General features: G+C 46.9%; 1 protein-coding gene across 1 annotated transcript; it reads left to right on the forward strand.

The window, feature by feature from the left end:
* Positions 1 to 7,489: 7,489 nt before the first annotated feature.
* LOC133913539 (histone H1-like) lies at positions 7,490 to 8,859 on the forward strand. Its single transcript, XM_062356715.1, has 2 exons — positions 7,490 to 7,738; positions 7,857 to 8,859. Exons 1-2 carry the CDS (start codon positions 7,580 to 7,582, stop codon positions 8,520 to 8,522), a joined length of 825 nt encoding a protein of 274 aa, XP_062212699.1. The 5' UTR covers positions 7,490 to 7,579; the 3' UTR covers positions 8,523 to 8,859.
* The last annotated feature ends 6,221 nt before the right edge of the window (positions 8,860 to 15,080 follow it).

A 15,080-nucleotide genomic window follows, 5' to 3' on the forward strand; every position in this document is an offset into this window, starting at 1 on the left:
CCCCGCTTTACTGCCGCCACCGCGATACCGAGGAGCATCACCCGCCACGGTGTTGACGGCTGCGCTCCACGCACACCGGCTGCATCCTGCGTGCCTCCTCTGTCGATAGCCACCTCCGAAGGAGATGACACCGTTGTGCCTCCCCCGCCATCCCACGCCTCGATCTTCTTCCGGCATCGCCGCTACCCGTTCTGCCTCCCACAGCCCAACGGCGAGCGAGCTGCAGCAGGAGGACCATCGTTCAACCTCCCTGTGTCCGGGAACACCATTGGGTTGCCTCCTACAGCGTCACGAACCCCTTTATTGGTCCTTGCTTGTTCGATTTGGTGCATTTGTAGATTGATTTGGTGGATGTGTAGTTCAATTTGGTGAATCTGTACTTCATTTTTGGTGGATTGTAGTTCGATTTGGTCCTTGCGGTGCTCGATTTGGTGATCAGAAAGCTTATTCGGAGTTCAGCAGGGAGGCGGCGAATCAGTGACTGTGGCGGCCAACCATCATCAACAGGGAAAATATGTGCTCACAACGCTTGTTTCTTGCACGATTTCCTCAGTAATGTGAGTTAACTCTTGTGCTTTCTTAATCTTTATCAATTTGTATCCTGATTTTTTTTCAATTCTGCTATTAAGAGATTATGTAAATAGAGATTCATCTATTCAGGTTAAAATGCCTCCATGGATTGGACACTACAATATGTTCATACATGGTTCCAGGCGTTTATATCTAGATGTTATATTTTAGTTAATTCAACTGCCAAATTTTATTTAGCCTTCTGCATAATGCTTGAAGAAAGAGTTGATTTTTGAAGTGCATTGCATATAAACCCATTAATAAGTAATTGGTTTGGTCAATCTTATCTGGCCTGCCTGCAAAAAAAAAAAAAAAAAAAAAAAAAAAAAAAAAAAACAGAAGCTAACTAGAAAATCAGTGTGGGCACACGCACCTACATATGTGCATTGGTCATTGAAAATTTTATCAGTACCGTTAAATGATTTAGTATACATGGAATATTAGTAAAGTTTTTTCTTCTTTGTTTAATGCTTGAGTGACCCCAACATTGCCCAGATAAATCAAAATAAAGTCATTGACTGTTCGTGGCAGTACAAATAATTTGTAGGAATAATAACTGATCTCAAGCGTCTCTGCTTTATGCCCTTTTCGACAGTAGATTTTTGCAAAGGGGCTTCTCTCATGGTAATGGAATAAGATTGTGAGGTCAGGTGTTAAATGTGCTGCCATTTTACTTCTACACCAATTGGTAAGCTACATGCCTACGTGAATGTTCACAGTGTTGCATACTAATGTTCTTTATCATCGAATGCCACATTGAAAGTATGGGTAATTGTGCTTGGTGTAGACATCTGCCGGTTGTAGTACAAATTGTTCTATCTGTTTAGCTTGATAATTTGGTTCAGCTGCTAATCATATTGCGATGTGAAAAATTATCTCAGTTTTAGTCACAGGCATACTGCAATGATCATTTTCTTTGTCTCTGCCGCTTTGCCAATGCTAAACTGAATCTTAGATGAGCGACGATGTTAATGTTCTGCTTTCTGCGTTCTGTTTGATCACTCAGGATTAAATATAGATGATTTGTTAGGAATTAAAGTATCCTGTTCTTCACAATTGCGTCGTACTTTTGGAACTATTCTTTTGTGCAATTAAATAGCGACAGATTAGTACATATTGTGCAAGATACATACCACAACTATTTTTCTGCTGAGCATGAGTTAATGTATGTTTACACATACTTATCACAACTCAATAACGGATGACGATGCAAATTTTGTAAACTTGCATGGATGTGCTTTTGGATAAATTAAACAATTTTGGATTATATTTTGGAACCATTGCTTTTAGTATGTGCATTAACGAGATCCCGAATGGGTCCGGCCGGCCGATGCTGCACGTTCCTTGAAATCCTCTCGCTATCATCCTCCCTCCGCTCGGCGGCTTCCTCCGCTTCGGATGTTGCAGCGTACCCTCGCTCGCGTACGTTGCGACGTCCAGTCGTTCTGGCCGGAGGGTCGAAGTCAGCGGGCGAGTGAAACCCACGACGAGCCGGCCGGTCGATGGTGACGCAGACATCGGGTGCGTCCGGTCAATTCATCTGTGCTGCGCTACGTGCGTGTCTGGTGAAAACACTTGCGAGTGATCCGGCCTCGAAACGTCGAGTCAACCGGCCGGCGCGGTTTACTTAATTTGACTGTCCTCTGCCGTAGTTGCATGCATGATGCATAGCCAGAGCCAGCAAAATGAGAGCTTACGGTGATGCAAGCTGTGTCGCCAGGGGCGCATAACACCTCAGGCCTCGCTTGGGATCGGCCGAGATTGAGGCTCGATCCCGCCCTTACGGGGAGCAGAATTCACATGTGGGAACAGATCCGGTGTGCCGAAAATGTATTTGGTATAAACGGGGGTAGAATAAATTTGATTTGAACCTCGTCAATATGTGAGAGAAAACAAAACCCTAGCTTAGGTTGGAAACATTTTTTCTCACGTCACTCATCCTCGCGGACGGCGTCACCAATGGATCTCTCTCGCGAGTGTCAACTCCAACCACGGCGAGGGTGGTCCCTGCCCACTTTGCACTCCCCGCCTCGCCGCTGTCGGCACCGAGCCCCGTATCAAATCCAGAAAGATATCAGAAACATAAGCTTCTGCCCCAGTTCATTGTTTAACTTGCTGGTTTAAATATTGATCGGAAAGGTATTAGAAACAGTTAATCGTTTACCTAGTTTGCTGCTAATGTTCTTGGATAGATATTGCACGGCTAACGAGAGAGATAGCAGCAGAAACATACCAAATATGCTATATGTGAGTGTCTATCGAGTGCTACTTTCGGCTTTTGCCCTCAGCCACGAACACGAAAATTTCAATAGGGTATGCATAAGTATTAATTATCAGGGTCGTTTATTTATGTTAAGATTCATACTTAAAAAATAGGTAAAAAAAATTGAATAAAAAAATCAACAGACGAATAAGTATCATTTAAGATATGGATAAACAAAATAGATCATGCATACGCAAGGATACGTGGAGTTATATTCCTCCTTCACTCATGTGGCCCATTAATCTGCCAAGTTTTGGTCTATGATGTTGTACCACAAGACTGGCAGTTAAAATCACACAAGATTTAATAGCCTGTGCAACAGGATAAACTTGTTTCGCCTCTGCTACATGAAAGAGCGGCGACTCCAAGGCGATTTGCTTCCCTCCGCCGATTTGCCGGCCCCCTCGCCTCCGACGGCCTCGCCGGCGTTGGATGTGGAGGGTGGCCCGGCCGTCGGTGACGGAATCGTAGTTTACTAGGTTGTTTTAGCTATTTCTGCTAGTTTAGCTTGCTAGGTTCTAGGGATAGGTCCCCGATGATGACGGTGTGTTGTTCACCGGAAGGTTTTGGCCCTCCAAGACGGACTTGGTGCAAGAGTCGATGGCCGCGCCGGCGTCTTCTTCGTCACTGGGTTGACAACTTGGAGGTTAGTTTGCTTCCTCTTTTTGCAAAAGGAGGGAAGCCTTGCTTATCCCTTTTAGTGGGTTTGTTTTCCTCGTCGCCGGCGGCACTGACGACGGTGGAGTTTTCTTCCCCCATCTTCGCCGACGAGAAGACGCCGATACGCATTCTTCGGTTCCAAATTCGCCTCGGTTCGCTAAGGCGATGGCTCTTGCAGCAGATCCAACGTTTGTGGCTTCTCGTCGACTGGATGGTTGGGACTCGGCTTTGGCTTCTGCGTTTCCTAACGGCGAAGGTCACCGGAGTTGTCGTGAAGACCCAGTGTAGCTCAAACATGAATTTGATGATGTCTAGGGTCTTCTCTGAATATGTTGTAACTGGGGAACCTTGTCTGTTGGGCTTTGTTGTAATTTCTTGTTTCCCCAGGGTGCTACGTGAAAAGCGGGGATGTAAGCATGGTGCTTCCTTTAATATATTTTAATGGGCTTCCAGCCCCTTCAAAAAAAAAATCACACAAGATTTTCACTTCTCGCAAGTTGTAAAATTGCAGGTTACAACGAGCTCGTGCTCGGTTAATCCACTTGTACCATCATCGGCATGTGGGGAGTTGCTTACTTGGCGAGTCAATTGGTTCATCGAATTTTGGGCAAATATGTTAAATACGAAAACAGATAGCTAGTTGTGTGAGCAGATTTTTCTCTGTAATGAATTCGAGATAAGATGATACTAACATGAATGGGAAAAGATAGAGGCTCTTTGTAGAGTCTAAAGTGCTATGGAACGGTCAACCACAGTTTAAGTGCTAGTACCTGTGTCATCCGTTGCTCTCGGATATCTGGCATCTGACCACCATGGATGGGCTGCTTGGTTGGACAAGTATCCGTGACGTTGCTGACGTATGAAGTTGGACTCACACGTCAGTGATAAAGTCACCGTGACGTTGATGTTAGAGGATTCGAATCCTGTTTGGTTGGTATCTGTGTGTATCGGTATCACCCGTCCATCACTACCGTTGATTTGGCTTTGGCTATCACCGGCGGCGGATTTTTAGCGGGCCAGGAGGGGCTCCGGCTGTAGTCCCCTCTCTTCATTTTTTGCAAGGGAAGAAGAGGAAGATGAGATGTATGAGGAAAAAGATCAACCCCTTCTATGACTACGCTGCGTCCGCAACCTACGCAAGTTGTACCGTGGGCTGTGTGGCTGGAGACTGCCCCGAATAGGAACCGGCATCGCAACATTTTTCTCTCGTGCGACGTCCTTGTCACCACGCAACGAGCGAGTGAACGCAGGGCAACACGAACACATGCCTGTGCGCCGGACGGTTCATTCGTCTGATGACCGAACTTGCTTGTCTAAAGCACGAATCAATCCAGCACATGCCCTGGTTATATATCCTGCACTTGTTTGACTACCTTGCTGCTAATGTTCTTCGATGGGCTAGAGATTGGTGAGTGGCCGGACGCAGCAGAATCGTCCCGTGCTATTTTGTGGCTTCTACGGCGAGATGCGTCTGAAGAAAGGCTAGATCGAACAGCCCATGAACGGAGTGCTGCTTTTGCCCCCAGCCACTCACCGCCACCGATCTGTGAAGTTCTTTCTGTCCCGTGCTTGGTTCACTTCATCACCTGTGCCATCATGCATCAGCGTGTGATGGAGATCGAGTTGCTTGCTCAGCGAACCAACTGGTTCGTCAATAATTCCAACGACTTCTGATGCTAGCCAAAACAGAAAGGCTAGTGGTTTGTGCAGGTTCTTCTCTTTAGCAATTCGAGTCGAGATGCTAAAACCAATTGGAAAAGATAGAGATAGGGATGCTCTTTGTAGAGCCTAGAGTGGTATAGATGAAACGGTCAAGCACATATAGCCTACCTACTCCTACTCTTATCTGTGCAAGCAGACCGTCCTACTTGATCAGGCCAGCACTGAAAAATCGATCAGGTTCACGAATAGCACACTGCACGCTTGGCACTCGGACATACCTGGCTCGGTGTGCCGTTCGATCATTTTATCTGATGAATCGAGACGAACACGACCGAAAAGCACGAGCTGAACCGAGCTCAGTCATGCCGTGTGTTCGAGCGACGCGCGTCCAGAGCAGCAGGCGGCTCACCGTGAAGAAAGAGCGCACGACGGCATACTCATGTGACTACGTGAGGCCGCGTGCAGCATGAACCGTCAAGCAGTTCGTTCGACCCGCACCCGATCAGGCCCGCGGCAGCGAACGCCGGCTGGATCGATCGTCCGTGCGGCGAGACCCGTTGATCTCGGGACATACGCGCAGCGCAAATATGCCTCGAGATGGCACGGGTTTTCGCACGGGAGAGGCAACGGCGACCGACCGTGCGGTGAAGCTCCTGGCGAGCAGGTAGCTCATCGCGTCAATCGCTCGGTTCATCGCAAATCCGTCCGTGTACTAGTGCATCCGGTCTGGTGCACGTCTGCAAGCCCAGCGCCGGAGCACAACGGATGGGTCGGTGTCTCTGTCTCACACCGCACCACAGCTCGGCGTCTTGTATGGCGCGCTGCCGTAAGCCGGTAACATGCATGTGTCATGCGAGCTTACGACGATGATGAACTTTTTGCCTGGAGAGCTCCTCAAACAAAAACCGAACTCGCAACATCCCGTCCCCTGGACGTCCTTGTCACCACCGACCGAGTGAGCGAGCGAGGGCAAGGCAATACACACGCCTGTGTCGCTCGTTAAACCTGATTGTCTAATAATTACAAATTAATACATCGTAAACAGTTGTTAATGTTCTTCGGTATAGATTGGAGATGGCTAACATGCTGAAATGAATAGGTATTGTGTGCCCTTTGTAGAGCCTAGAGTGGTATGGAACGGTCAGCCGCCGGTTAAGTGCTTCCTGCGCAAGCAGCCATTTCCCATCTTTCCTGTATGGTTACAACTGATGCAGCAGAGGCTTCCATCACGGTAACAGGTGAAGTGATTGCGCGAACTCCATGGATGGGATCGCTCCATGCTGCTCAGCAAGCTTCCATGGTGCACGCACGGACGAGCCGATGATACACCTGTACAGCCCAGCAAAGAACGCCCTGCCTACTTTGACCTCTTCCTGGACCAATTGATTCGTCAGATCAGTAACAAAAACTTGCACAACTTCAAACCAATTCACGATTCCAGCGCGAAATCGACGCAAATTGAATTGTGCATTGAGCAGCCTATGGATTCGATGAACAAAATTGGCCTCACAAGTAGAACAAGATAACCTGTGTCACCCGGTATGCTTTCCCCAACCACAACAGCTAGCTTTAATCACTCTCCAGCAATTAGATCTGAATTCGAATGTGACAACGTAAATGCAGCTGCGGGACTGCCTTCCTCATGAACCGACACGCCAGAGGACGGCGGTTCTCCGGCGAGCCGGCCGGCCACCGCGCCGGTGCACGGCACACGCCTGGCTGTACTCGCACACCACCACCAAGAGTGTTCCGAGGTGTGTCAGTTGCGTCGCGTTTCGTCCGATCGTAACCTATCGAAATGACGTCGGATTGATGAGATTCAAAGCTCCCTGGCTACCTCTGCTAACCTGCTACACGTCCATGCACAGAGACCGGATTGTTCGCCGGTGCACCCCGTGTCGCCGGCAGGAAATCCCGTGCAAACTCACACAACAGCACCACCCGGACCAGTCCGGATTTCCGGATCAATATCTCCCAGAATACTCAACCAAATACGTAAAACTTACACTCGTTCGAAAGCCATGACCCGTGCCTACACGACTGAAAAAATCACAGTCGAAATGATCGATCTTGTCGAGAGATATTGGGTCACAAATCGGGAGGAGAAGCACACTGAGGCCAGTTCGCGTGCCCGGCGACACGGTTGGGGGGCAGCAATCCGCGGCACCGTAGGAGGCGCGACAACGACCGTTGGATGTGCCTGGATCGGACGGGGAAGGTTCAATGTGGTGCGCGAGGGGGGCCGATCCGAGGCGAGGGTCTTCTGACCAATCAGAGCGCGGCGTTGGCTCTGCCCGTCTTCGTGGCGTCTCCACTATTTAAGCACCGCTTCCTCCGCCCCGACCTCCTCACCCATCACAGAGCTCTCTCTCTCCTCGGCACACGCGCGTGGGCTCTTCTTCCTTGTCGAGGTGCTCAGCATTGATGGCGACTGACGTGGCTGCTGACCCGGCGCCGTTGGCGGAGGCGGCCCCCGACGTCACCACGGAGGCTCCGGCGGCGGTGGACGCGAAGCCGGCCAAGGCTAAGAAGGCAGCCGCGCCGCGGAAGCGCACCAATCCCACCCACCCACCGTACGCCGAGGTAATTGCCTGCCTGAGCGGCCCTTGAATTCTTCCCGTCCTTGCTGTATTGGTTTTCGCGTAGTCGTTGTTTTGCGTCGCGTCTGGATCTGACGAATTGTGTGGTGGTTGGTGCGCAGATGATCTCGGAGGCGCTCGCGTCGCTCAAGGAGAGGACGGGGTCGAGCCAGCACGCGATTGCCAAGTTTGTGGAGGACAAGCACAAGGACAAGCTGCCGCCCAACTTCCGCAAGCTGCTGCTCGTGCAGCTCAAGAAGCTCGTCGCCGCCGGCAAGCTCACCAAGGTCAAGAACTCCTTCAAGCTGCCGCCGGCGCGCGCCCCAGCCGCCGACAAGCCCAAACCGAAGGCGAAGGCCGCCGCGAAGACCAAGGCTAAAGCCCCCGCCAAGAAGAAGGCCACCGCGAAGCCCAAGGCCAAGGTCCCCGCCAAGCCCGCGGCCAAGACGAAAGCAGTAGCTGCGAAGTCGAAGGCCCCCGGCAAGCCGGCTGCCAAGCCGAAGGCTGCACCCAAGCCGAAAGCCAAGCCGGCCGCGAAGCCGAAGCCGAAGGCGGCAGCTCCCAAGCCGAAGGCCGCGACCAAGACGAAGGCCACATCCGCCTCGTCCCGGTCCCGCCCGGCCAAGGCGGCCAAGACGTCGGCCAAGGGCGCACCCGGGAAGAAGGCGGCGCCGGCGGCCAAGAAGCCCGCTGCCGCAGTGAAGAAGTCACCAGCCAAGAAGCCCGCTCCGGCGAAGAAGGCGGCGGCCCCGGCGCGGAAGGTGCCGGCCCGGAAGGCGAAGAAGTAGAGATCGGTGTCGAGCAGTCTAGGGTTCACTTCTCGTTCTGTTTTGGTTGTTTCTCTTCTTTTTTTCTCTTAGTTGAGGAGGGGCATTCAGGGGTACTTGCTTGTAAATTTGTTATCGAGGCGGGGGCAAATTTGTGTACCCAGGTTGAAAGGACGGATGGACGGACGGTGTCGTGGAGTTTGTTAGATGGTTGTCTGTAGCTGAGGTTAAGGATCATGTGATAAGTATTTGTCGAAATTACCCTTGCTAATCTCTTTCACTCTGTGCCTGTGATCAGACCTTGTATGCTATCTGGATTCTAGATCTGAAATAGAATGATTTGAGTTCTGGAAAGACATTTCGTGCTCAACTTGTACGGCCTCCAGCGTCCTTCCATTTTGCCTGTTGCTTTCGTTCTACGTCTTGTTCCTGCGTGGCTTTATGAGCTGTAAATGGTTTTATAATCGCTACGTTGAATTTTCAAAACTGCGGATAGGATTGTTTTGATTGGGCTGGAAACTGTTCAAAACTGGCGATACTTGTGGCCCGTACGTCCCAGCGGCTCAGATTGGGTGGCCCGCCCGTGCCTCCCCTGGGTGTCCCCTAGCCATGATGCCAAATCCGGCGTGGCGGAGGCCTGGCCGACACGTGTCGCCATCTCTCGTGACGGCGCACGTAGATGGTTTGATGGAAGCTGTCGGAGGCGGGAGCTCAAGGTTTCACAAAGTCGTATCGGCTTTTGAATTGGACCGGAAACCCGTGTGGATTCGCAGTGACCGCCGAGGTGCCAGCAGATGCAGATGTAGCAGTGTAGGGTAGGCGCCTGCTTTTGCTTTGAAATTTTACTTTGGAACCCCTAGTATTTTTTTCCTTTTTTTTTGTTACAGTCATGATTCATCTTTGGCAAGTTCCTCCTCCAGAAGTTCTGCGTAGCTCCACTTTCTCCCTCCGCTCCTTTCTCGTGTCGTTTCCATTTTCGCGTTGGGGAATACTACCGGATGTAGAGCGAGCGAGCAAGGCTGCCCGTACCGCTGCTAGACCGGTGCACATCGCCGGACGAACGGTGCTGCATTCACTACTGCATAATATAGCTGCGCTGCCGGTTCCAAAATCTCCGTTACATGCGGTTTTAGACCATTTCGGATTCCATCGAGAACTAAAATCCTTCCACGAAGTGATTTTCGTTATTTCGGTGTTCTAATAGTTTTTTTTTATGGTTCACGTCACGAAAAGATTTTCAAGATTATTCTCTTAGAACGAGATTCTCTCTTCTTTCACTTCACGAATCCATTCGAATAGAGCTGTTGGAGATGAGAGAAAATAAAAAAATGAGAACAATAAGGGAATCAAAAAGAGAATAAAATGAAAAAAATATGATTGAAGATGGTCTTAAACTTGATAATGGACAAACAACAATGATAACCTGAGCACTATCACTATCTAATTTTTCCACCAATAATATTGCTTTTTTTAGATAAAAATTGGGGCTCCCGCTCAACCCCGACGCTAGCTCCGACGAACCGCGTTCACACCACCCTCGACCCCCTTTCGCGTGGCAGATTCATCCATGATTCACATCATCGATAAGCACATCTACGAACACAACGCAAGCACAATAGTTTCATCTATGATTCACATCATCGATAAGTGCATCCATAAACACGGCACAAAGCACACATATCAAAACCAGATGCACTCGGTTGTAGATACAAGACTACTAAAGAACTAAGGTTTTGTCCACTTCAACTACATCATAGATCCACCACAACTACTGCATATGAACCACGCTAAGAAACTCAAACTCAAAAGCCATTAAGACACGCAAGAAACCTTGCAAGAAGACACCTTTGCGCCACCACTTCACTCCAAGACATCGACGATGCGACTGGCGAGTGTCCAAGACACCACTATGCATCAAGGTGTTAGAGCGTCATCTCCATTTGCATCCTCCGCATCTCCCTCGCGGGTTCCATCCTCCTCTCCGCTGTTGGGGAGCCATAGGATGCTCCTGTAGACGCACCCGAAGTCTCCTTCGCCAACCACGAGTAGCTGGCTGAAGTCGCGCGTGACACCACAGAGCTAGTTCACTCGAATGTAAATACGAGACTTGAGTGCAGAGAGACCAGTGAATGAGGAAGGAGGTGGACCAGATAAGAGACTTGAGTGCAAAGAGAAAATATCACTAGACGTATATGAGTCAAAACCCAGTGAAAATAAATTTCAGGTTTGTTTATATCATCACTGCAAGCTCATATTTAAAGCGGCAATAATAGTATTATAGTCGGTTTATAATACGAGTCGACAGTGATAACTTCTATCACCGCTAGTTCATAAACTACGATAACTATTTTTTCACGTGACTTACGAACCGACAATAATATCGGACTATTAATAATAAATAGTGATGAATTAATATATAAGGTCGGTTTTTTAGCAGTGGTTGCACGCAGCGGTCAATCAAACTCACCACCGCGTACGCGATACCGATCTGTAAACCTTCGCGAAGGACGGGCCTCGTCTAAATTCGAACCATCAATGTCGTTCCCGTACGAGTCATGTTATGCCTGGCCATACGTACTACTAGTATACGCGCATGATGGCACGTAAGTCTTGGCACAGGTTGGCGAGCAGGCATCATATGCGAGATTGTGAAGACCTGCGACTCCAACTTCTAGACCGGATGCTGGATGCGACGCCCAATTTGAGGCCTGCACGAAACTAGTAGGTCCGTTTGGGGCGGTCACTCTCAACAAGGCCGAACCTATCTATCGACAATTCGGTGCAAGGGAAATACGTGCTCGGGCTCGGCTAGCCCGGAACGACCGCTACCGGCTGCAGCTATCATCAGCAACCACCGGCCGCCTCCCACTCGCGTCCCGTGGAATCTCTCCCGCCTGGCACCTCCGCCGCGTCCGCGGCTACGTTTTGATGTGTGTGTTGCGCGCGCGCGGCAACCGGACGAGGTGAATCAGCGGGAGCAGGAAGCACGAGACGAGGCCGGTTCCGTGCCGAAGGTAGGGGGCCCAGCCGAGGAAAATAAACTTATGAAATCGGTCTTATGTTTTTACGGTCTTGATTTTTTTAGACCAGAGCCCCGTTTTATCCACGTTCGTTGGATGTCTCAACGGAGATATGTGTGAAACGGTGGCTCAAACCCCATCGGCTCACTCTCACCTTGGAGATTTTGCCATGAGGCTACCTACCTGTTTCCAAAAATTTAGAAGACCTCAGCGTTCTTTGTATGTTAAATTGTGACTTGTCAGGAGTTAAAACCTAGCTGGTTTGCAACCACCTATAGTGTCTTGCCACCACACTATGCATTTATGTGCATTTACAATGTGACACATGATAAAAATTATTTTATATAATTTTTTTAATAAAACTATAGAAAATCATATATAAAGAAACATAAAAGAAAATAAATTATTATGTATCACACTACGGATAGGTTGCAGACACAAGTAAATTCCCGCCGAGGGGAGTGGTGGAACCGAGGGTTTTCTGCCGGACTTGAGAATTCGGCTCGGTGGGCCTAGTCTGGTCGTCACGTTCGTTTAGCCCATTTTCTGGTTCCCAAATTCTTGTTAAGAATTGGTGTTTTCTAGCTCAGCCCATAACTTGCCACCAGTCATCTCGGCCAGCCCGTCTATACTGGTAGGGTCCGTAGGGATTACTGGACTACCGAGTACTCTGAGTCATTCAGTTGATAAAAAGTGTGACGTTTTCCACACCAGTTGTCCTCCAATCCTCTCGACCAAACTTCACCGGCAAGTTCCCTGTGCAAATTGCCACAGCAGGTTTGCTTTAAATAAGATAAAGTTAGAAATAGATTGCACGATAAGATAACATTGGAAGCGCCAGCTTTCCTTTTTGTGTAAAGGTTGCCCTTCGTGCTAATCCAATCAGACAAGCCATCGTGAAAGATTATTCGGCACTCTTCACCTGTAGTTTTAATTCTGTGAAAAAGCATGGATTCCTTGTGGCTGGCTCGGCCTGCAGAGGAAAACAAAGTCTTAGAAGAGATACAAGCAACTTCTTCACGGTACAATGACATTTCTGTTCAGTATAGAAAAAGAACCTCTCTCGCATATTCAAGATTTTCTTTTTGAAAACAAAAGTCATCAGAAACATGCTAATGTCTTGTTTGTCAGAGCTCCAGCTTCGAGAATTATATAGAATTTAAAGTTTATTGGATAAAATAAAATAGTTTATATATATTTTTAATGTTTAATATATCTCAACCAAATACCTCTAATTATCTATTGCGCCAGCTCAAACTTTTTTTAAAGCTATAGAAGATTACCTTTAAAATTTATTAGAGCTACAGGACTCCAAACCAGCCCTAACTCCCCACATGGATCCATGGAAATTTTCTGATCGCAGGCCGTGGGCTCAGTGAGCCGGTATACGTGCTGAGCCTGGCAGGACCTACTAAACACGTCGTCGGCCGTGGCCGAACCTGGCAGGAGCATTTAAATACTCGGAGCACGTCCGAGACCGACTAATGGTGAGGCTTATATCATTCCAACCATTACTTTTCATTTCATTCTCTTTTTATTTTTTTTTCTCATATTTTTTTTTTCTCATCTATAACAGCTTGTCTTCGAAGATATTATAAAGGGAAAGAAGAGAAAATAACGTTTCGAAGGAAATGAACTTTAGAATCACTTTGTGAAGAAAACCGTGAAGAGAAATTGTTAGAATGTAAAAAACAAAAATTCCTTTTAAAAAATAATTCTAGATCACGAAGAGAATTCGTTAGGGATATTGTTACGGTTGACCCGCTTATCAGTAATTGTCAGCATCCTGACCCTCTCCATCGTGCGACCGACGACTGGTCGCCGTCCTCACCATCTTCTGCAGCTCTGAGGTTCTGGATCTTCTACGACAACCATTAGTAGATTAGAATCTCTCTACTAATGATCCTCACCAGGGACGAAGCTAGAATATTAAAATGAAGGGGCCAAAGGCTAATATAATTATGTTGAAAGGGGCAAATAAAGCTTCTAATTTGGTCTAATTAGCAAATATATGAAGGTAATACGTGAAGCATGAGGGGTGCCATCGCCCCTACCAGCTACCCCTAGCTCCGTCCCTGATCCTCACTGAGTACTTGATTCAGCAGCTCTACTGGAAATGTAACCACCTTTTTATACTTTTTTTTTGCGAGGAACCACTTTTTTTTTTTTTTTTTTTTGCGAGGAAACTACAGCAGGCTTGCGCCAACCTGAACTTTCGTTACTCAAATGGAAAGCTGTAATTTCCAGGGTTCAAGTTGTGATCTCAACGAGAACATGTTGTATGTTATTTCTTTGGTGCTATTTTTTTTTATAGCTATATCTGTTTGTCCTTCTTTTAGCTATTCCTCCCTACTGATTTCACTCAGCAATTGTTCTATTAATATAAAAACTCTTGTTGTTTTTTAATAGATGACAACGTTCATGTCACTGTTTTGAAAAAAGAACCGTTCCAGCAGTTGGATTTACTGTCAGAGCATCGACAGTTTCTATGTCAATAGGGAATTTTTCGTCGGAGAATGGTTCCGTATCCCCGTCTCTAGGTTTGCAAATCCTGTGGGCAGTGGGTAGTGCCTGCAAATCCAGTTTCATGCCTCCATCTTATGAGGTGTGAGCTTCAACTGTAATGTACCAAACTACCAACAGTTCTTCGACACCCCTGGTGGCTCGTTGCATTGAATGGTGGCCAATTTCTCCTTGAAATGGAGGGAGAAGATCGAGAATGAACTTTCAGACTGATCTTTCCATAAACTCCAACCAAAATCAGAGTGGATGATGCCTGCAACTAACGCCTCACTCGTAAACCAATTAGGATGATTTTGGCCAAATATTCTCGAAGCTATCTTATATTTACTAATTGGAGGCTCCTTTTGATGTCTCCATATTAATCCTAAAAAAATCTTAGAAATTCTCATAAAAAAGTAAAACATCCGACCGTCGAATTGATTGATTGACTAACTGTAACCATAGATCAACAACCAGAAGAAATAAAAGATTAAAAAATAAATCAGAGTCCAACTCTAAGACTACTTCCTTCCTGATCTTTCCTTCTTCTTTTTTATAGATATACTTTGTCCAACAAGGTTACGTTAGCAAACTCCAACTTAGTTACGTTAGCAATAAACACACTTTTCCAAATCAATTAAAATATACCAATTAAATATACGTGTAATCAGATATTACAAAATTAAAACAACAGAACGCAAACATATTACGGATTATCACATAAAAGTAATATCAAAAAATTTATAATGTATCTCAAAAAAATAATATGAGATACGGTGACAATATTAAAAATAATAATAATTTCAAAAAATCAAGAAACAAATAAAAATCAATTTGCATAACACATAAAATGAAAATTATAAATTAGATCTATTCACAAATAATAAATATGATTTCAATATTATGAATAAAAATTACATTTATATTTTATATTCTAATATTTAAATATAAATAGCTGATGTATCTTAGCATACCATTATTATTAACACAAATATCTAAAATTCAGTTGTATGCTAAATTTCTAGCCTGTGCAATCGCACAGGTTGATGCGCTAGTA

The sequence above is a fragment of the Phragmites australis genome, chromosome 3 (assembly GCF_958298935.1).
Source record: "Phragmites australis chromosome 3, lpPhrAust1.1, whole genome shotgun sequence".
Lineage (NCBI taxonomy): Eukaryota > Viridiplantae > Streptophyta > Magnoliopsida > Poales > Poaceae > Phragmites > Phragmites australis.